General features: G+C 45.9%; 1 protein-coding gene across 7 annotated transcripts in view; it reads left to right on the top strand.

Annotated features, from left to right (window-relative positions):
* PTCH1 (patched 1) overlaps nt 1-23,177 on the top strand; it is a 70,711-nt gene that overhangs the window by 37,074 nt on the left and 10,460 nt on the right. For 6 of the 7 annotated variants that reach the window (XR_012374761.1, XM_073880714.1, XM_025851659.2 and 3 more), the window contains exons 10-19: nt 122-277; nt 1,132-1,230; nt 1,770-1,895; nt 8,043-8,161; nt 8,815-9,217; nt 9,630-9,939; nt 14,597-14,739; nt 16,822-17,005; nt 18,450-18,730; nt 20,478-20,615. Coding sequence is in view for 6 of the 7 variants with exons in the window: in XM_073880714.1 (XP_073736815.1) it covers nt 122-277; nt 1,132-1,230; nt 1,770-1,895; nt 8,043-8,161; nt 8,815-9,217; nt 9,630-9,939; nt 14,597-14,739; nt 16,822-17,005; nt 18,450-18,730; nt 20,478-20,615 (1,959 nt within the window). In the remaining variant the exon portion in view is untranslated. The remainder of the gene's footprint in view (nt 1-121; nt 278-1,131; nt 1,231-1,769; nt 1,896-8,042; nt 8,162-8,814; nt 9,218-9,629; nt 9,940-14,596; nt 14,740-16,821; nt 17,006-18,449; nt 18,731-20,477; nt 20,616-23,177) is intronic. The other variant, XM_073880713.1, reaches the window with a different exon arrangement.

Raw genomic sequence — 23,177 nt, 5'->3', positions numbered from 1 at the left:
GTGGGGGAAAACATTAGAATCCTTACACATTCTAATGTTTGGCTTTTGTGTCTCCCCCCCGCCCCCCGTTTCCCACTCCTCACTCCTTCCCCTGCCCCCCACCCCGTTGTTCTGCTCGCAGCTTGCCTATGCCTGTTTAACCATGCTGCGCTGGGACTGCTCCAAGTCCCAGGGTGCCGTGGGGCTGGCTGGCGTCCTGTTGGTTGCACTGTCCGTGGCTGCAGGATTGGGCCTGTGCTCATTGATCGGGATTTCCTTTAACGCTGCAACAACTCAGGTACTAAGGGAGCCACCTATCCACTGTTTGTTGACAAACACCCCTAGGCGGGCTTGGCCCAGCGGCCTCCTATGTGTCCATGTCACCTACAGGGTCTTCCGGCCTTTACCACCAGGAGGGGGGTGCTGTCTCAGAGAGAGAGAGAGGAGCACTCGGCAGGGGGTGGAAGGTCTGCGCGGGCTTGTTGATGGTAGAGATGTTTCACTTACCAGTGCAGTGAAGACCGTTCTTTAGAGCCATGCCACGGTTCTCAGACTTGAGTGTGCCATAGAGTTGCCTGGAGGGCTGGCCACACCTCCGACTGCCGGGCCCTGCCCCCAGAGTTTCTAATTACCAGTTCTCAACCATGCCTGTCCAGGGATCATGCTCTGAGAACCACTGCTTTTGATGAGTTAGCTTCCTTCTCATTTATTAGCTTTATTTTTTTTTTTAAGATTTTATTTATTTATTTGACAGAGGAGAGACACAGCGAGAGCGGGAACACAAGCAGGGGGAGTGGGAGAGGGAGAAGCAGGCTTCCCGCGGAGCAGGGAGCCCGATGTGGGGCTCGATCCCAGAACCCTGGGATCATGACCTGAGCCGAAGGCGGACGCCTAATGACTGAGCCACCCAGGCACCCTCATTTATTAGCTTTAAAAATAAAATAGTGGAGCTTAAAAATAGAAATGGATAAGACCTCCTGTGAGCTAAAACGGCTAGATCCGGGGAATCTTAACCCTCGGAACTAGGTTCTTCACGTGAGCTGATGTAAGCTGTCCTTGGGGTAGCTGCTGAGGGCAGTGTTCTCAGTGGCTCTAGAATGATCCGAATTGGACTTCATGTGTTTAATGCACTGCCCTTTGTGTTCGCTGCAGGTTTTGCCGTTTCTTGCTCTTGGCGTTGGTGTGGATGATGTTTTCCTTTTGGCACATGCATTTAGTGAAACAGGACAGAATAAAAGAATCCCTTTTGAGGTAATAGAAAAACAAAAGAAGAAAGCTTTGGGGCCAGCCAAAATCCCCTCTGTTCTTGAGTATTTGTCCTTTAATTTTCTTTAATCTGGCCTAGTAAATATTTCAGTCCCAAGTCAGTGACATGTTACTGACTTTAAATAAGTAAAAGAAATCAGAGGAACCACAGAACGATTTTTCCAAAGCCCGTATTTGCTTTTCTGGGTTTTTTGTGGGGTTTGGGGGTCACTTTGTCCCCATCCCCCTACCCCCCCAGCACACACCCTTTAAATCTTAAAAATTGACTTAAATCATTGTCTTTCAGCTTTGTGCTTTGGATATGGTAACCAGGTACAACCCAGGACTGTATAGATAGTCCTGAAAACGTTTTCGATGCCAGTGTCGCTGGGGGTGGGCAGAGAGAGCCCTTCCTTATGCCCTGACGTCAGCATGATAAACTACCTGTTGTCCCACTTTGTCACGTATTTGGACTGTTGGCACGATCTGTGATCTGGGGGCCCCTGCGCTTTGCGGCTCTCAGCACCTTGGTTTCTCGTCCTCAGGACAGGACTGGAGAGTGCCTCAAGCGCACGGGAGCCAGTGTGGCCCTCACCTCCATCAGCAATGTCACCGCCTTCTTCATGGCCGCATTGATCCCCATTCCCGCCCTGCGGGCCTTCTCCCTCCAGGTGAGTCTGCACTGGTGACATCCGTGGCGAGCACCGCACGGAGGCCGAGCAGCCCGTCTCCCTTCTCCACTAACGTGAAGACAAATTGCTTGTCCGCATCTGGGGCCGGTCTGGGTGGAAGCTTCTTAAAGCAACAACCCCAACACTCCCTCTAAAACACATGCCAGGGCTCCTTCCCTCCTTCCAGTCCTAGAGCCCAGATGCCTGGGGCCCAGGTATCCCCAAGACCTGGTGCCTTAGCGAGTGGCCATTCCCTTTATAGTGAGACTAAAACCACACGAGGGCCACTCTGCGGAGGATGCTGAGAAGCCCCCGTTCCAGATAGCTGGAAGTCCTCTGGTTTCACCACAGTGCAGCCAGCTCTTGGCCGTCCCTGCTTCTGAGTCCCACTGGGTTTCTGTGCTTACTCCCTTCCCTGCTGGCCACCTCAGCCCCAGCACGCCACCCTCTCTATTTCCCTAAAGCAGCCCCAACACATGGCAGTTGTACAATGCAGAGTAGGAGGCTGCGGTATAGACCAGCTAGGCGATAACCTAGAACTGAGTACAGTTGACCCTTGAACAACATGGGGTTTGGGGGTGCTGACACCCCTCCCACACAGATCTTCATATAACTTTGGGCTCCCCAAAAACTTTACTAATAGCGGCTGTTGGCCAGAAACCTTACCGATAACATAAACAATCAATTAACACATCGTTTATATGTTACATCTGTATTCTTAGAACAAAGTGAGCTGGGGGGAAACGTTATTAAGAAAATCATAAGGAAGAGAAAATACATTTCGCGTGCTGCACTGTATTTATTGGAAACAGTCAACCTCTAAGTGGACCCATGCAGTACAAACCCATGTTGTTCGAGGGTCTGCTGCATTAGCTTCCACCGTGCAAACATACGGGCCATTCTCTGCCTGCAGGGGGTTTGTTGGTGGGCGCTCGTTTGTCGTGTCTTTCCTTAGTCTCTCCACAGTCTCCTCCATCTCTTCTCTCTTCTTTTGGTCTCCTACTCCCCTCTCAGGCTGCACAAGAAAACTCAAAATTCCTCTGCCCTCCTTCCGCAGAGCAGTTTGGCTCCTGCATTGTTTCTGCTCTCTCTTCCCAAACCAGGCCCTTCCACACCTAGAGGCCACCAGGATATTTCTTTTGCGCAGAGAGCCAGCTTATACGAACGGTAAGAATGGAGAGCTCCCAAGGCTGGGGACACAGCTCTGGTCCATTCTGTGCTTGGCCTGGAGTGCTGGCATGGCTCTGCCGCTGCTTGAAACTCTTAAGGATTCCTGAAATCGGTCAGTACAGCGGATAAAGAAAGCTAACTGACCAGTTTGGGATGTGGTCTTCCTAGTAAGCCCCTAATGGTTTCAGGTTTTGGTATTACAAAGACGTTCTTGAAGTTTTGTGAATTAAATTCACATTTTATTTTATTTTTAATTTTTTTTAAATATTTATTTATTCATGAGACACAGAGAGAGAGAGAGAGAGAGGCAGAGGGAGAAACAGGCTCCCCACAGAGCAGGGAGCCCGATGCGGGGCTCGATCCCAAAACCCTGGGACCATGACCTGAGCCGAAGGCAGATGCTCAATGACTGAGCCACCCAGGCGCCCCTAAATTCACATTTTAAAGCTTCAACTATTTTCCAAGAGAAACGCGGTGGCTTTCCCCCCTTTTTCTCTTACAGTATGATGTGTAATTTATGAGATGGCCAGGTTTTTAAGGGAAACTACTTCTGGTGTCACTTTTTTTTTGAGAGGGAGCAGGGCAGGGGCAGAGGGGGAAGGAAAGAGGGAATCTCAAGTAGGTTCCCCACCCAGCACAGAGCCTGATTCACAACCCTGACATCATCACCTGAGCCAAAATCAAGAGCTGGGGTCGCTTATCCAACTGAGCCACCCAGGTGCCCCTTGGTGTCACTTTTTAAGCTGTTATTACATCCAGCTCTTCCTACTGTTTTGCTCTTGTTAATCACCAAAAGGTGATTGTGACCAGGAAGAGAAACTGACAAATCATAAATTAGGGTTCTCTTTATGCTTTTGTCAACACGCTTCGCTCTTTTGTAGTCGTCATATTTGAATTAATTTCATTTCACCAATGGCTAATGAAGACCTGAGGAACTAACGATCCAGCTGTGTTTGCGACACTAGACTTACTTAATATTTAGCGTAAGATAGAACATGAGAAAAGATTTTTGTACCAATCACTGCGACCGCTACCCCCAAAAGAAAAATACTGAAAAAAATGAAAATAATAAAGGGTTTATTATAAATATCTAAAAGTAGAAGGAGTAAGTGAATTAGTGAATAAGGTTAAATCTGAACGACCGAAGCACAGGAAAATGAAAATATATCTAACTGCTTAACTGCTCGTGATGTGGAACATAAGTGAAAGTTGCCTGCTAAAGTATTGGTACAATTACCGTTCTAGAATGCCTTTTTGCACAGGCATCTGCACACCTGCCTGCAGTCTCCCGTTCTTGCTGCTTATACATACAGCAGATGCTGGTGTTGAGAAATTGTCCCCCTCCTCTACCAGTGGGACCCTCTCCCGCCTCTCTCCTTTTCTGCTTGCCTTTTTCTCGCTGCTCTTTATTTCTGCTCTGCCTCACGCTCCTTCATTTCTTCTTGTGTCTCTCTCTCATTTTCTCCTCTCCTCTCTCAGTACACACTGATGATTCATCAAGGCATACTCTCCTTTAATGATATCCTATGGTGTGGTGGTCTGAAAAGCTACATGAGTTTTCCTTACGCCTTTTAGAAAATCCAGTACGCTAAAGTTCTCCCAAGGTAAGCACCTTACCAAGATGAAATGAGTACTGTGAGTTTTGCATTTCTATTCCAAGCCCCTGGGGTACCATTTTAGAAAATTGAGGACTTCCAGGAGTCCTCATTTATTAAAGACCCCATAATAACTGGCTCATTCTCTGTCAAAAACAAACTTTAAAAAAAAAAAAGGAAAAGGAAAGAAAAGAAAATGTAAGAAGAAAAGAAAAAGAATGTGCCATGATTTTTGCTGTAGCCATCAGAAATTTACACTGGTTTCGTTTTAAATATATTGACATTCAAAGTTGATCATGATGTAGCTTCTCTTTCTTTTAGTGAACTGTGTTAAGTTGTGCCGCTGGGTATCCATTTGTGTTTGTGTTTTCAGGATACTATAGATTAAGCGTCAAAAGAAAGAGACCCACAGTGGTTCTGTACACTAATAAATCCATATTAATTTAGGATTTTTCTTTGTGGAACTTTTCCAATTGTCTAACTTTATCAAAGTAAATAGAATTTCCCCCCCCAAAGAAACCGTCTTAGACTTCCTTGTCAATCTCCATCCGTCTGACCAAATGCCACCTCTATACCAGAAAGCAGTGGCACCGTCTAATTCTTTGGGAACCAATACCCTGCATAACTGAATGGTGTTCTTCAATGGAAACTCCCAGAACAGAACTCCATATTGTTCCATACAGTGAGGGGGGTCTAGATGAGGGCCCTCTGGGCAGGGTCAGTTTGTTTCTGTGCTCTGCAAGTGTGTCAGCAGGGCCCCCACGGATGCTCTGCCACAGGTGGGGGGGGCAACACAGAAGGGGACATTTCCTTCAAGTACAGTAATTAGAATTGATTGACAGTGCGAATCATCCCCATCAATAGATTTTCTTACAATGTCTTAAGCTCCCCTTTGCGCCTGCAGTGACACTTTTCCCTTGCTGAGAAGTCCTTGCAGCTTGTTGGTCTTTACTGTTTGGGTGCACTTGAATRGGACATTGACCTTTGCGCCTGCAGTAACACTTCTCCCTTGCTGAGAAGTCCTTGCAGCTTGTTGGTCTTTACTGTTTGGGTGCACTTGAATGGGACATTGAAGTTGCGCTGTTTCTTGTCAGAATATGTTCTCCCTGTGTACGCAATATGCCGCCGGACAGTGAGCGTGGACAGGACGCTACACTTCAGAGTTTGGGGGTTCTTCGTGTCCTCCACAGACGCCTCCGGGGGATAAAGCTGATATCAGATGTGTCCCCAGCCCCTGTGGAAGCCTCAGTGCTGTTCCTGCCAGAGCACCCCCGGGCCACTTGGGTTCCGCATCCTCAGGAACTTATGTCCAGAGTGAGATGCCTGGGAGTGTTCTATCTGCATTCCACCCCCAAATTCTAAACATGCCTATAATAGAAAGAAAAGCTGAAAGGACTCCACCTCCAGGATTGAATTTTCTGGAAAAATCTCCTTGAGAATCAGAAATCAGGACCCCTGTGGTCAGATTGGTCAGGAACCCCAACCCAGCCCATGTCCATCCCCTTAGGAGGTGACCAGGTGACAAGAACTCCCAGGTCGCAGTCAGGCTGAGGGCATTGACATCAAGCCTGTGTTTGAATTCGATTTACTCCGTGACCGCCGACAGGTGACCATCCTCTGTACTATGGAGTCTGTTAGGTACTAGTGTCAACAGCAGTAATAATGGCTGTCCTGGTTGCTGTTGGGGATCGAATGAATCATGTGTTAACCACCTGGACTCCCAGTACTCCCCCTTTTCTCTGCCCGCAACAGAATTCTAGGTCTCCCTCTCAGACACAGCTTGTCGAGTTCCTTCACGTGGCACATCCTTCCTCCCTGGCCCCACGAGAGGCCTGTTTTTGTCTTCTACACCTCCTTGAGACCCTGCCTTGACCACCCTCCGCCCTCCGCCCACACCCCCACAACTCCCCACCCCCCGTACTCTTCCCCCTCTGAGCTGCTCTGGAACCCTATGCAAGCTTTTATTACTACATTTATTAGCCTGAATTGTAGTTTGTTGGTAGGTCTGGCTGTGGTGGTCCTTGAGAACAGGATTTTGTCTTATTTTTCTGTGTTTCCAGTACCCAGCTCTGTGTCCTCCCTTTTCTTTTTAAAGTATTTGTCTCTAAGATGAATCCTTTAGTCTTTAGGTCTTTAAAGACCATTCATTAGAGCGGTTAAGTTCACAGGTTTCATGTATTTTGAGATGATGAGGAATTTCAAAGCAGACTGAGAAGAGAGGAGTTAGGTAATTTTTAGAAGGAGACTCTTGATTATTTTTTGGTTTTGTGGACTTGACAGGGAATTAATTATTGAAAGGTACCTTTGCACACCTTGGCCTTGCTCTTTCACCTTGAGTAAAAATGCACAATTTTTATCGGAATCCCTTTGCAAAGTTCTCTTCTGATTCTGTTAGGTATCTATTACAAGCAGGTTTTCTTTTCTCACCCTGAGACATTTACCCAGTTGGAGGACATCTTAGAACTAAGTAGTTCTTTGAAAAACTTACTGAGATCTTTTAATTTTCAAAAAACTTTCTGATGATTTCTTGGTTACTTAGCATTCAGTTCCTTCTTTTTTTTTTTTTTTTTTTTTATTGTGCCGCTTCTTTCCATTCCTGTCTGAATGGGCGAGCCCTTTCAACTGTCCTCTGTTGACTTTCCCCTATTAACAGCCCAATTGTGTAATTTTTACTAGGTCAGCAGGAGATTTGCCAAAGCACTACAGAATCTAGCCCCATGTTTATTCTAGGTTATGGAGTGACTTTTGAATCTGTACTTATTTATTCTGCATACTATAATCACACACAGGAATTTCTTTCTGCCTTACTCTCCTTGACCTTTTATGTTACTGTGCTCGCACACCCCACAGGCTACTCCAGAGGCTATTTGGAATGTGCCTATTAAAAACCTCAGGGGACGTGTTTGAAATTTTATTTCATGTTTTAAAGGTGACATTTTGATATACCCAATCCACTTTACGTCTAAATATTCTGAGTATAAAATCAGAGTAGCGTGAAACTCTTAGAAATGTTCTGAATGGGGAATGTTTGTTTTCAATTAAAACATCTCAAGTATATTCTGTATTCTGCCTTTGTAGATTTGGTTTGGTTAGGTTGCTAGCAAGACGCTCATTTCATTCCTGTGTTTGTACATCATGGGTTCATGAAATTCTAAGAGATGAAAAGAATCAGAATGATGGGGCCTGCTCTAGTCAAATAGTCTCTTAATGATGGAAGAGAAGCAAAATGATGAGAAACTCCAACATCTATTTCAAGTTTAAACACTTCAATAGGGAATTGAAAGAAAGATGTTGTTTAAAGCCTCTTTTATTTTCAGAGCAATCCTCTGACTGGGAGGAGACATATTGGTGACCTCTACTTTTTTTTTCCCCATGTTTCCAGGCGGCTGTAGTAGTGGTATTCAATTTTGCTATGGTTCTGCTAATTTTTCCTGCGATTCTCAGCATGGATTTGTATCGACGTGAGGACAGGAGATTGGATATTTTCTGCTGTTTTACAAGGTACAGTTTCATGAGCTGCTATGGCCTTTATTTGTTGGGTACAGAGTGGTAGGTTTAGAGAACTCTTTAGCCTGTAGACTTGGAAGAAAATGTAGCTAACAGGGCTTGTTACCAGTGTGATGGAGGCAGATGAGATAATGGATGGAGGATGCTTTGTTGGGGATATCGAGTCACAGGCTCTCCCCTCCCCTGACTAAAGACTCACAGCTCTGGGGTTGTGATGCACATGCTCACTATTTCTGTTATGGATTGCTTTGGCTGATTATTGGGAGTGTATCATATCTCTGTTGAGTCAGGCAGAACAAAGGTTTGAAAACCAACCATCCAGAAAAAATACAGCCTTTTGGGTGTTGTGGGGTTTTTGGAGGGAGGGGTTGTGTGTTTTTTAGGAATTGTGCTTTGAAAGGGGTTCATCAGCATGTAACTTTGATTTTGCCAGCCAAATTCAGTATCGGCCATCCATTTGGCCTCCTTTGACTTACTAGTGTCTTGTGTCCAGGTGGTTAAATCAGGCGATGTTTGTGGAGCTCAACAGTATGATATTTTTCTTCTAAATTAGAGCTATGTAAAATGGATACTGTCAGCCATTGGCAAAAATGAAAGCACTGTTTCCCTGTTTCAGTATACCATTGCAACCTATTTTCCCCTTTTAGCCCCTGCGTCAGCAGAGTGATTCAGGTTGAACCTCAGGCCTACACGGAGACTCATGATAACACCCGCTACAGCCCCCCGCCCCCCTACAGCAGCCACAGCTTCACCCATGAAACCCAGATCACCATGCAGTCCACAGTGCAGCTCCGCACAGAGTACGACCCCCACACGCATGTGTACTACACCACTGCTGAGCCACGCTCTGAGATCTCCGTGCAGCCTGTCACCATGACCCAGGATACCCTCAGCTGCCAGAGCCCCGAGAGCACCAGCTCCACAAGGGACCTGCTCTCCCAGTTCTCCGACTCCAGCCTCCACTGCCTTGAGCCCCCCTGCACCAAGTGGACACTTTCATCTTTTGCTGAGAAACACTATGCTCCTTTCCTCTTGAAACCAAAAGCCAAGGTAATCTACCAAAACAGAAGATTCTTCCTGTCTTCAAGAAATAACAAAACAGTCTCCTTTGGAATTCATCAGGTTGCTTCTTTGGGTGTGACTTATTTCAGGCCTCCTAAAAAGTCAGTCCAATTAGCATGTGGGGCCATCTTAATGAGCTCATCTTCTACAGGAGTGAATCTCTATGTAGCAAATGTTTCTGTGAATTTAGATGAACTCCTTATGTTTTAAACATTTTCTTTTTCATGAGCTTGTTTTAAAATGTGATTACTATGATTACTTGCTTTTCCCTCTGGAGAATGACCCCTACATGCTTCATCAGGGCCATTTTGGGGGTAAAAGTGAGGTCTGAACCAAACAGCTTGCTTTTGTCAAGAGGTCCTGTCCTCTGGCTCTGATCTTATGCCTCTTACTGTTACAGGTCGTGGTGATCTTCCTTTTCCTGGGCTTGCTGGGGGTCAGCCTTTATGGGACCACCCGAGTGCGCGATGGGCTGGACCTTACAGACATTGTGCCTCGGGAAACCAGAGAATATGACTTTATTGCTGCACAATTCAAATACTTTTCTTTCTACAACATGTATATAGTCACCCAGAAAGCAGACTACCCGAATATCCAGCACTTACTTTACGACCTTCACAAGAGTTTCAGCAATGTGAAGTATGTCATGTTGGAAGAAAATAAACAGCTTCCCAAAATGTGGCTGCACTACTTCAGAGACTGGCTCCAAGGTGAGGTGCTGCTAGTGGGTGTTCGCCCTTTGTAAACTTTCACCATTCAGTCTTTGGTATGTTCAGCTTCCACAAGTTCCCTTTGTTCACTTTATTAAAGTGTTAGATTATTACGTAACACTAACATGTTTCTTTGACTTCTAAGTGATGCTTAAAATTCTTATATGGACTGTTTCTGGGGCAGCCTCCCAAATCTGGCTTTCACCTATAAAATGATGCAAACAATTTAAACAGGGGACTCGGGAACTTCTGTACAAATTTATGGGTGCACATTAGGAAATGGGAAGTATGTTATAAAGTTATAAAATCAGGAGCTGGATGCTTCTAGTGCTCTTTTTTTGGGTGGTGGTTAGTTTGTTGATCAAGTGAATCAGAGTGTTGATGGAATTTCTAGACTGACTTATTGACAAATTATGGCTTTACTGTACTGGTAAATTTTGCACCATTTGAGAATATAATGTAAAATTCCATATTTTGACCATCTTTTGATGTGGCATATGAAATAAACTTATCAATGCTTAATCACATCTCACAGTATTTCATAAATAATCAAATTCTGCTTTAAAATGCCTTTCTTAGCTTGTTACCTCATCCTTAGAAACATTTCTAGGAAATAGCAGTCAACTGGAGAAAAAAAAAACGGCCTAAATTTGTTCCTAACTACCAACTGAATATGAATGTATTCAGTGATTCCAAGAACATCTGTTCATTTATTCCATGTTGACACATGCAAAGTGAAGTGGGGAATCAAGATAATTATCCACACAATTCAGGCAAAAAATGCTTTTACTGAAATACCCAAATAATTATTGCCCCCAACATTTTTTGGCTTAAGTTATCCAAATGATTGTCTTAATTTCCCACTTAATTAGGCTTGTTTAAACACAGATTTGAGTGCCTTTTTTGGTCTTAAGTCAATACACTTGTATGTAAAGATTAAGCAGCCAATTTCCCTGGGAGTTTGCATGAAATGGTAAACAACTTGAGTTTGACTGAAAATTCTTCAGTACAGTTTCTGGCCTTGACTTTTGTTGCTAGAATTTTGTTTATACGTGTATACCAGATTTGACCTCTTCTTTTGAGGAAGGCAAAGAGAACTGCACGACGTTAATATTATTTTTTTAACATGCTCACGAGATTAACGTGAATTTGTTCCAAGTCTTATTTTTTACAGTAGTTTGGGAGGTTGTGTTTTTCAGATGAGTCAAAACAGGACCAGACAGTTGAGAGATTCCCTGCTTTTCATTTTTCCCCCATTGGCTGAAGACATGCAAATAGCTTGCCACAATGACAAAGAGATTGGCAGCACTGCCGGTATCTGAGCAAAGGAGGGTTATTGTAGAATTGATTTCAGTGTCTTCAGCCATTCCTTTGGATGCTCAATATGGCCTGTTAGGCTGAGCTTGGGAAGAGGGCAGAGGGTACTGTCTCCAGGCAGTGGCGAGGGCTCACCTTTCTATGGCGTATTGTAAATTATCCCTATGCTTTCATCCCTTTAAAGACCTAAAGCAGTTGAACTTGAGAATCACACTTTTTTAAAGGTGCAATTGAATCATGTTGTTTTGATTGCTAAGTGAACAGCACCCGCCTAGACCAAGTGAGATCCATTCTTGCTCCCAAGTCGGGGTCCCAACCAGCTCTACAACTCTGTATGTGACTCTTACGAGGTCCAGCAGAGAGCACTGGACACAGAATGGCCAGGTAATGGGACCATTGGGCTGCCTAGGCGGTTTTCAGGCTGTCAGGTGGTTGATTGGGTCTTTGAACACTTCCTGCAAGGAATCAGCCATCCTTGAATCGTTTAACAACATTTTGGGAGGCTGTTAAGTGTTGGGACCCCTCATTGGTTTTCAGTGGAATTATCACTAAAAACCATATCGCGCTATTGGTCTTTATCAACATTCCACAAGTTTGGGGGGGTGGTTAACTCATAAAAATATATAGGGGTAACATCACATGTCATCTTTAAACACACATGCAAGTAAGGCGAAGTTGCAGGTAAAAACCACACTGTGCATCATGAACCAATGGTGTTCGTTTGTATTTCACACTGAATTATGCAGATAAAATTTAAATTAATGTTTTCATTTTAGGGACCCATATCAAAGAGAAATTGACAATTGGGATGAGTAGCTCCGAACTTTTCCCTAGAAAATAATATTTAGTGTAAAATTTAAAATGAGAAAAGTTCTAGCTAGAACATTTACGTTTTGCTGTAAAACAGGTATAATGTCACAAATGTTTTCTACAGTGCACATGTGTTAGAGTATAAAATGTTGGCCAAGGGGCAGTGGAGGCAAATCCTTGTGCCTCATTTTGTGTCTAGAATCCTATGTTGTACATGTACTCTTGGGCCAATTCATTGTTACTGAGCTTTTTGGTAATTTGTCAGAAAATAAAATAATCTAATTATGAGGACTTCACTCTTTCCTAAGGTCAATGACTATTTCTCGTTTGTGTTTGTATTCCAAGTACAGTTTATGGCACGGGGGGGCTGGCAGCGTGGATGATGAGTTGAACTGAGTTGCCCATATCCCCAAATCCAGTCTTTCTTCCTTTGGTTCACTCTAGGGTGTTCCCAGATTCTTAGTGCATAAATATCTTAAAACTACACTCACGTTTGTGGAACACTGTTCTCCCCTAGACATCATTGGTGCCCACGGTAACTCTGCTGATCGTATTCATGCCTTCAGCAGAGACCTTCCTGAGCGCCTTTGTGTGTCCAGGCCATTTAGAGCAGCCATGGTTCAAGTCGAGCCTGGAGCCCTGCTGGGTGGCCTTGGTCAAGTTGCTTTCCACGCCTCAGTTTCCTCATCTGTAAAGTGGGAACCATGATGCTAACAGGGCTGTCTTGTGAGGTGGTTGTAAGAAGCACACTAGTGGTGATCAGTGTAAAATGCTGAGACAGCCCCACGCTCCCTGAGCACCAGTGGCTCCTTAGGATTGACAGGTCAAGAGGGAAAGGGTTAAAGTCCCATACAGGCCATGAAGTGATGAAAATTCTATTAAGGTGAGGAAAACAGACCAGGTCTCTTCTGGGGGTTGGGGAAGGGAGGAGGGCTTGTTTTTGCTCTCCTGTTTATTTTTTTTCAAAAACAAAAAAAGGCTTTAGGTAATAAAATAACATCTGCTCGGTACGGCTTGTTGTGTGCATGCCCCGCTCTGAAAAACAGTCTGTGTGAGCGTCGGGAGCCGGCCGTGCTGGTGGTCCCTCCCGCCCACCACTCCTCCACACTCGCCCCAGCACGGCCTTCTTTCAGCACCGGGCCTACGGGCCTCATCCCCACATTGTTCATGTAAAAACAATGCCCACAGCAATGTGGGCAGGAAGGTTTAGAGAGAGACGGGGGACAGGGTCCTGTGCTCGCCTCTCCCCCTGCTTCAAACCCCAAGAGCTTAATTATTTTGAGCACTGAGGGAACCAGTACTGGGAGGGGGGAGGTGTCTTTGAAGTCACTCAAGGCATGTCATGAAATGAAATGAACTCTTTTCCCTTCTTACTGGCCATGTCTAACCCGTGCGAACGCAGCTTGTTCAAAAGATGTGGTTTCCTGAGCTGCTGGGGCTTGGGAGTCCTACTTGGGAGGGGATGGGGGGGTGGGGGAAGCAGGGCAGTGGAAAGGAGGTGGGGGTGTCGGGGGAGAGTGTGTGCACAGGGGATCACTCAGCCCCTAAGGCCAGGTCACCAGGGCCCTGTTTTCTCTTCCAGCACGCTTATCTCTTTACAGCTGTAGCCAAACCGTCAGGTCTGTAATGATGGTTTTGATTACAGAGGCCAAGCGCAGCTGTGTGTGGTGGGCTGGTGGGCTCGCCCATCCCCCACACCCAGAAAGCCCTTTCCTTCCCCTCCCTGTGCTTGCGGTTTGTCATCTGTTCTCACAGAGCCCCCTTGTATTGGCCTGTGGCTTCCTGTTCTCAATCTGATCCAAATTTACCCCGTGAGGCATTTCCCTGCGCACACAGGCGCTCACGAGATCCCTCCCCGCACCCTCCTCCACACCCCCCTTCTGAGGAAGGGTGGCAAAGAGGAACAGTGGAGAGTGAATAGGTGTTGGCTGTGATCTTTACACAACCTGGCAGCCGATCCCACAGCTTGTATTAGCTCCACAAGTCGAACAGATGGAACAAATTGACAGAATCGTGTTCACTCACCCTGGCTGGAGAAGCAGCTGAGTCGTTGTTTGAAGCTGGGAGCTCGAATGCATGTTTCCCCCTCTGAGTGGGATTTCTGGTTGTATCAGAGAATCCACAGCTTTAGCACCTGACGGCGGCGTGAAATGCCTAATGAGCCTGTGTGGCTTCCTCACCCAGCCAGCCAGCTCTCCGAAGGTCTCTCTCTTCCTTTCTTTCGGAATAGCCGTGGGGGAGAAGGGGTCTCTTTTTTATGTAAAGGTAAAACATGTACATTTGTTTCCCAGAAACAAGTATTCCCCTCTTCTGCCTTTTTGAAGCAGTGATTATTAGCAACCTGAAGTTCATCCCTGAAAAATCTAATAGTGTCACTTGAACTTGAAATAGAAAACAAGTAGCACACAGAATGTTTGAGGTTGATGGCAGGTACTTCCTTGTCCTGCTCAGTGTCCTCAGCCCACCCCGTTAGGGTCTGGATCATAATGGTTAAGAATCATATTACATTGTATGCATTTGCCTTTTCTAGGACTTCAGGATGCATTTGACAGTGACTGGGAAACTGGGAAAATCATGCCAAACAATTACAAAAATGGATCAGATGATGGGGTTCTTGCCTACAAACTCCTGGTGCAGACCGGCAGCCGTGATAAACCCATCGACATCAGTCAGGTACTCTCCCTGCCCTACACCCTGGGAGCTCCCAGGGCATGATAGAGCAGAGACTGCTTGATAGCCTGCCCGCCCAGCCTGTGCTCTCTGGAGACCTGGGGCATCAGGGTCTGGTAGAATATTGAGTTGGCTCTGATTCACTTCATCCCATCAGCTGATTGAGTGCCTCAGTCTGCTTCTCTGTCAAATGGGGACATGTGGACCACCTACCTCCACAGCCGTGGTTCCAACCAAGAACCCTCGAGGCAGTGGGCAGTATCTTTCAGATACTAGAAATGCTGTGTTGTACTGTTCTCTTTTGAATTCTAGCACTCATTACATTACCATGTTGGTCTTGATTCTCTTCAAACTTGGAAGAATGGTAACAGTCGTTTGAATGAGCAGAATTTAAGGTGGATGGATGAGCTAGGAGATCAGAGAGGTTTCTAGAAGGATGGGAGGATTGGTTGCATTCCATTCCTTGGGGTCACCCTGGCCCAGCAGGTGGAGAAGGAGGACAGACAGACGGCTGTGTCATGAGTGAGGCAAACAGAAATGCCAGTCCTTGGAACCTGAGTGCACCCGCCATCCTGCTCACTCCCCTGGGTAATCAGAGCTGCTTCTGTTCAGTAATCATATTCTCCAACTGCATTTGCATCTTCTCTGTGATGCTCGGATTCCAGCATATCCCTTTTGATTCCTCAGGCATGTTGGGGAGTGTGTTTGGACCCTTCAGACTTCGAACGAGGCCAGCACCACTCCCAGCCCTCCCAGAGCCCACTCCCTCTGCCCCTCGCAGCTTACTTGCTTCCCCCTCAGGCAGAAAACCGTCATGCTAATGATCTTCCCAGCAGCTCTGTTTATTGTCTCCCCTTTTTTGCTGGCGTTAAAGGTGACAGATTTACAAAGTACATTGTTCAGAGTTATTATGGAGTGTGAACTTGGTGCTTTATGGCCGCATGCGGCACGGCACGCTGTCAGGTTTGACAAGGATATGGGCAGAGGAACCTGTGGGAGAGATAGCAGGGGGATGCCCGGTGGCTGGGCCGGGCCTTCAGGACCAGGGACACCGTGGAGCGAAGGGGATTGGGCCAGGCCCTCGGATAGCACTTCCTCCTCCCGGGAGGGAGAAAAGCCTGCTGCGTGCACGGAGACCATGAGCTGTGCTCTGTAATTCCAGAGACGGCTTGAAGACATGCAGTTGTTACATATCCTGGGGATTAATTGAATCCAGACCCCTGAAGTTTCGTTTTGTCGCTCGACTCTTTCTTCCTTCACTCTTTCTCTATTAACTGCTGTCACTGGTGTTTTTCATTTTGTTAAGAAGGCCAAAAGCATTGGAGTCAGGCCTGAATCAAAGTAAACAGGAAAAATATATTTGTGTGTGTGAGTGTGTGTGGATGTGTGTGTATGTCTCTCTCACGGTGTTTGCACCTAAGCAGAGCCCCCAGGACCTCCTTTAGAGAGAGGGAGTGTTGTATTCCGTGGCCTAGGATGGGGCTTGCTCAGTGGGACCAGCTCTCTCAGAAATCGGGGTACCCAGAAAGACCATGGTTGTGCACCAACCCCTTCCACTCTCAGGCGATGGGCATTTTGTGAATACACAGGTCATAGGAGGCTAGTGTTAGCAAAATTTATACAGATGTTGTTTTATTTTTATAGCTCTCCTCCATTTACTGGGTGGCATTTCCTTCAGTGTTAACAGCAGAGGTTAACTGCACACAGACGTGTATGGGGATTCTTGCCAGGTTTCCCCCCGCCTCCCCTCCTATAAATATGTTTCTCCAGATTGTTCATTCTCTGCCTTGGCTGCAGACAGTCTTTTAGCATTCAGATTTAATTGGTTCAGTCAATTCCTGGACCATCTGCAGAACTGTGTGTGTGTTATAAACACACCCATTATTGCATCCTCTGATAAGTGCATTTTGAAAGAAACCAAAGGTGTTCTGACGGGATTTTCTTATATGTTCAAAGAGGGGGCATTCTCGGCTTTGTTGCAAATGCTGGTGCAGCGCTCAGCTTCTTTTCCCCCCTCCAGACAGCCCCATTCCCCCGCCCCCGCCAGCCCCATTCTGAAAGACCCCTCTTCTTCCCATTTTGCAGTTGACCAAACGGCGCCTGGTGGACGCGGATGGCATCATCAATCCCAGCGCGTTCTACATCTACCTGACTGCTTGGGTCAGCAATGACCCTGTGGCTTACGCCGCCTCCCAGGCCAACATCCGGCCTCACCGACCTGAGTGGGTGCACGACAAAGCCGACTACATGCCAGAAACCAGGCTCAGAAGTGAGTAGCCCTCCACGGGGACCCACCGCGCGCAGGGCCTCACCCTGTTCTCCCAAGCTCAGCCATGGCCCTCATCTGCTGACACTTACCCAGGGTTCAGAAGTGTAAACAGAACAATATATTTCTTTGAGTTTAAAACTCTGGGAGACAGATGAGGATGTGTAATGGATACAACCGTGCTCTATCACGTTGGGAAATGAGAGTCCCTAATCTCCGTTTGTAGCTTTCACCCTAGGACGCCCACCAGGCAGCTCTCTTTCACACCAGCTGTTCCATGTGAAAGCTGGGGACGCCTCCAGGTTGAGTGTTATTTTACTATTGCAGAGTTTTATCGCTGGGGATTATATGTTTATCTTAACTTTGTCAACTCTGGTGTTGAAGGAATTTTTGGCAAGTTGGGTCATTCCTATAAGCCACCAAGCACCTGTATTCTGTCAAAGCTGTTTAAACCGGAGCAGGGTAGTCTGTATACAGCAGTGTCCTCTCCTTTCCCCTCCCAGCCCTGACTTTGAAAGGTGGTCCTGTATGGATTTAATTTGCACTGATGTTCAAGATACTAGTAGCTTCCACCTTGGATAGGAGGCCGAGGGAGGACGTGACAAAGAAGACGGGTCCCTCTGCAAACATGGCCGGAGAGGAAGCAGGTTGTGCTTCTCTGTATCTAAACCCCAGAGCCTTGTGGCAAGCAGCCAAGGCTTGTCTTAATGAAAATTTATAGTTGAGATTATAATAGGGCAAATCATGTTTAGCAAGTCAACTGAATGACCCCAAAGGGTCTGGAACACACAACGGCAGTAACTAAATGCTTGTTGTGTAAGGATTTCTTCCCCTGCTGCTGAAGACTTAGCATTGCATTAAAAAAGAAGCATGGAAGGTTTAAGTGTGTTAGATCACTAAAAGGATAAGAAAGTTAAGCGTTTTTCTCAGGAAAGCATGACTTTCGAGTTATTTTGTTCTCATAAGGGACTGAGTAGAACAGTTTGAACTTCGTATTTTCCCTTGTGTCAGTCGAACAAAAAATGCTCCTGCCATTGAATTCTTGTTTAGACACATCACAAAAGTGACTGCTTCCAGAAGATTAAAATCAAAGGTTAAATAAATACCCAGGCCCCAGGCTCCTCCCCTCCCCCCACCAGAAAAAAAAAAATAGAATGTTGATTATTGCTTAAAGCTCTCTTAAACCAGAGATTAAGACTGTAAAGTCCCCAAGACCGTCCCCAGTACTGTTTGTGCTTCACATTGAAAGAAGCCCAGTTAGGGGACCTGGTGGCAGAGTCCCTTCTCTGTTCATTGTGATCAGTGGCGGAGCATGCGGGGTGTGCATCCAGGAGGGCTGACCCTGGGGCGTGTGGTGGCTCCCCCGAATCTGGTCACACCCGTTCGCCCTCTGTCCTGTTGCCCCGAGCCTTCAGCCCTGGCCTCTTCCCACTGTCTCCCTGTCCAGTCCCAGCAGCGGAGCCCATCGAATACGCTCAGTTCCCTTTCTACCTCAACGGCTTGCGGGACACTTCAGACTTTGTGGAAGCCATCGAAAAGGTCAGAACCATCTGCAACAACTACACGAGCCTGGGGCTCTCCAGCTACCCCAACGGCTACCCCTTCCTCTTCTGGGAGCAGTACATCGGCCTCCGGCACTGGCTCCTGCTGTCCATCAGCGTGGTGCTGGCCTGCACGTTCCTGGTGTGTGCCGTCTTCCTCCTGAACCCCTGGACGGCCGGGATCATTGTGAGTTCATTTGCAGGGCTTTTGTGGAAGTCAGATTCCTTTCGGCCTAGCTCTTGCTGCAGCGGGGAAGCTGTGTTTATGTCTGGGCCTCTGGAGGAGGGTATAGATTGCATCATCCTTGCTATATTTATTCTGCTGGAGGTGGCGAGGTTCATGGTTAGGTAGAGCCTTTAATGGCCTTCATCTTGTGTCCCTTCTCCTACAGCTTTCAGCTTTCTGTGTAAAGACAGGGAAGTTTTAAAACACACTCTCTATAACCGCTCCTAGCATTTATTAAATGTGAAAACGGTGAGCATTTATTAAATACAAATGTAACTAATTTTTTTTTTTTTTTTTTTTTACTTAAAGGGTCCTTTTGTGACTACATCCCTGACCTAACATAGGAAAGATTCTTCTAGAAAAGGGGAGGGGGAGGTAAATAGAGAAGTTAGGGCAGTGGTCTATGGGTAAAATGGTTTCCGAGATGGTTGTGTGTGTTGTGTGTGTTTTAAAGTTTGAAGGACGTTGATGAACTGGTATTACTAGCCGATTTTTTTGACATCCTTTTTCCAAGTATAATACTCTCAGATCTGAAGTAAGTTTCACGTAGAGTCTAATAAAATCATGGCAGTGTTTAAATTCCACAAACTGTGGTACAGCCTTCAAAATGACAAAATTATAAAAACAGAGACCAGGTCTCATTTCTGCACCATATGTCTGTGCAGCAGGTATGTTAAAAGGTAAATGTTTAGTCTGTAGGGGTTTTCGTGGTGCTTAAGCAATTGATGTTGTCCATCTTTCATTAGCTTCTTAACAGAAAGCACAGGGAACTGTTACTGGACTCGTCCTTCCCTTGCCACCGCTGTCCACCGTCCCACCCCCGACCAGGAAAGATCATTCATTCACTCCTTCTCTTCCATCTGTGGGAAGTTTATTGTTTCATTTGTGTTTTCTCCCCTTTGGCCCAAGAAACTCCAAAGTCTACCTCGCAGATTTCCTTTGCATCTCTGCGCAAATGGCAAATAAGAGCTTTTCCTTGGATTTAGCTGTCTGCTGTGTCCACCCGCCTTGCTCCTCGCTTCTTCAAAGTGAAGGCGCCTGTAACCTGACCCGTGTCAGCTGACCAGAAGTCCCCTTTCTCCCTCGTCATCCTCTCTTAACCCATGGGCTCTCCGAACAAAAGCAAAGCTGCCTTTACCTAAAAGAAAGAACTTTTATTCACCCGTCCTATCTGCTTTCTTTAGGGTGGAGGGTGGGGCAACCAAAAACTCTTCAAGTTTCAATTCTGTTGTAAATTGAAGGACAGTTTCTGATGATTAAAATCAAAACAGAAGGAAATAAGCTTGTTTTAAACTATATTAAATTTGTAGCTAGTTACCAGTTCATGTTTGTGTAATTCCTAGATGACTCAAATGGAATAGTTGTGAAATTTTTTTTTAACTTTTCTTTTATTTTTTTGCTTTCTAGAGCAGATATGTTGGAAAAACAGCTTTCAGTAGTAATACTGAGCTTTGCCTTTCTGTACTCCTCAAACAGGCTGCTGGCCCAAAACAGCTATCCCCAAATTGTCCCAAAGTCTCCCTTCTCAGCAGCGACAACGGTGAATTAGAAAGTAAAGACAGGTGTCCAGAGTGAAAGCAAGTCAGCGTTTTCATTACATTTAGGTCCCTGGTGTTTTCTCTGCTCTTGATCTGGAGTGAGCCCCTCCCCTGTTGTCAGCACCCAGAGTGTTTGTGCCCATCCACTCATCCCGTGCGTCTTCTTAAAGGTGACGGTCCTGGCTTTGATGACGGTCGAGCTCTTTGGCATGATGGGCCTCATTGGAATCAAGCTGAGTGCCGTGCCCGTGGTCATCTTGATTGCTTCCGTCGGCATAGGAGTGGAGTTCACCGTTCATGTTGCTCTGGTATGGGAGACCTCTCTATCGAGAACTTTATGGAAAGGCAACATGTTTACTTTAGCTTTGGTTGTCTCCAGGTTGGGGACCTTTTGGGTTTTCTCCAACATCAAGGAACACACATACAACGTGTCATAGTGAAGAGGCTTCAGAGCACAGGCATTCCTGCATGAGGAGTGGCTGAAATTTAGGTGGGCTCCTTCCCTCTTGGGCAGTCTAAGGAGAAGGGCATTGGAGGTGAAAGTTCACTGGGCAGGTCAGCAAGGGGCCAGGAAGGATTCTGCTTATTTGATGTCCTTAGAGTCATGAGAGGTGTGTAAGTTGTCAACTTTGTTCCTGAGTTAGATGGTGTGAGTGTGTGTGATTGCACATGAAAGCACCCAATTTTTAAAATCACAGTTATAAAGCGGAGATAAAGTGAGACTACACAGGCATGGCAGGACAGCCTGACTGAGGAATTGGTTCTCCCACCTGAGCCCACCCAGCTCCTTCGACTTCCCTGCCTCCAAATTTGAGAGAGAGGAACATAAGAGAAGCAGGGTTGCTCTCAACAGGATTTCCACCCCCTCCTCTCTCTATGTCCAGTCCCATGAACGGTTTGTTGGAGGAAGTTAAACATCAGGAGGAGACTTTAAACCAAGAGACAAACCCATTGTGTACATATATCAGAAAATTATTCAGAAGCCTCCTAGCAGTGTGTGGTTTATGTTCTGTCCACACTCATGCTTCTAGCCTAAGTCCTTGGGGTGATTGGTTAGCCACTCCATAAATATTTATTGACTGCAGAAATGCTGATGTGTGGAATGCCCTGGATAGGAAACCTAGCACTGAGCCTGGGTCACATTACTTTTAGCCTTGCTTTTGCGGTCACTAGCGTTGATTTTCCTGGGGCTCAACACACGGCATATGCGTGTCCGCACATGTGTATATCTACACGTTGGCTCTGTCTTGTGCCTTCTTAGTTTCTCCACAGGGAGTCTTTCAGGGGCCTTGACATGCAGTTTAGAGTCTATAAACTTATGTGTTTCAGAAAGAATGTTTTGTTGAGGTTGTGCCATTTTCAACAAAAAGCTGATAATACAGAAGCAATATTCTCTAAATTTCGAGCCTCCCCAAATTCTTTTCCCCCATTGAGCTGGGAGGAGGGAGAGGGGATTTTTTAAAAAGAAGAGCCCACCAGCCTAGAGCTTAGAATGTAAATAATGCTTAATATCATTTCTTCAAAAAGGAGAAAACTTTACATGAGAGTGAAGAATCCACCCATTTTATTCTGATGCAAATGAAAACTACGGTTTTTTTGGGTTTGTTTTTTTTTTTTTTTTTTTTTTTTTTGGTAGCCAGCATAGCAAACAAGAGTGTTCTAGAACAGGTTTTTACAGTGGAAATGAAAACTACAGCCTGTCGTGGCACTCTGGGCCTTACATGTGAGGTAGTGTGAACATAAATGCACACACCAGTGCTGGATAAACAATTAAGGAATGCTTCCACCGCTCATGCAAGATGTAATTCCAAGAATTTAAGGAGGCTCAAGAGCCAGCTTGGCTTTGTGAGCCATCACCCCTGCTCGATGCTTGTAGCCCCCATCTGCATCACGAGACCATCCACACGCAGGGTATGGTGTTCTTAGCTTGTCCTATATGTGAAGGTCTATTTAAAGCAGGCAGGTACTGCTCTTTCGAGGTTTGTAAAATGATGGAATAAGGTTGGTGAGGAGCGAGCACTCTTCAAGGAATCAGTGGGTTCCTATCAGTTCACTGTTCCCACAGTATAAGTTGGGTGTGAGATGATAAAACCCTACTTGACCCTTGCAGCCTTGTGGCCCAAGTATGGCACAAAGTAACATGGTTCCAGACTGTCTTGGTGCTTTCCTCCCAAGACAAAAAGGCAATTCTGTTGATCCTAAAGCCTTCCCCACTCTGGAAAAGCATGTGCATTCTAGAGCGTATGCACTTTAGTGAAAAGTACAGAAACTCATAGCACATTTTTATATACTTTTCTTTCTTCGTCTGTTCAAGAGAACAACCTTAGTATTCTTCCACAAGCTATGCAAGGCATGGGAGTGCACCCAATGTGTGATAGGCCTTGATTTTTAAGGAGCTATGGTCTGCAGAGTTCCTGAACCTTCTCAGCATATCCCAGAGCAGCCTGTAGCTTTCAGGCAGAGAAAGGACTTGTACCAAACTCCTGTTGGGGTCCCATCGAAGGGCCAGGCAGGGTATGACAGGAACTGACTCCCATTAAAATGGTCCTGGGTCACCCCATCAAGCCAACAGTCCGATATGCTGGGACTTACTCTATATAAGTTGCCATTGGTATCAGTAGTATTCTTGACCTAGCGGAGCTTTAGGAAGTGAAGGAGCAGGGGAGATATGACCACACTGAGTTAGAACAGGCTCGATTTGAATTTCGAGTCCTGTATTTTTCTTGTGATCCTTCCGTGGTACTTAGATGTACTACAAACACATTAGTTTGAACCCGGCAATGGAAATTCTGCATCATCATGAGGAAATAGGTACTTGGCACCCAGTTGCACGCAACCCTCAACTAAGCCCACCTAGAAGTAAGATCTTG

This window comes from Callorhinus ursinus, unplaced genomic scaffold (assembly GCF_003265705.2).
Source record: "Callorhinus ursinus isolate GAN/ISIS: 27379988/994484 unplaced genomic scaffold, GSC_fseal_2.0 scaffold39, whole genome shotgun sequence".
Classification (NCBI taxonomy): domain Eukaryota; kingdom Metazoa; phylum Chordata; class Mammalia; order Carnivora; family Otariidae; genus Callorhinus; species Callorhinus ursinus.
This window is presented reverse-complemented; position numbering and strand designations above follow the sequence as displayed.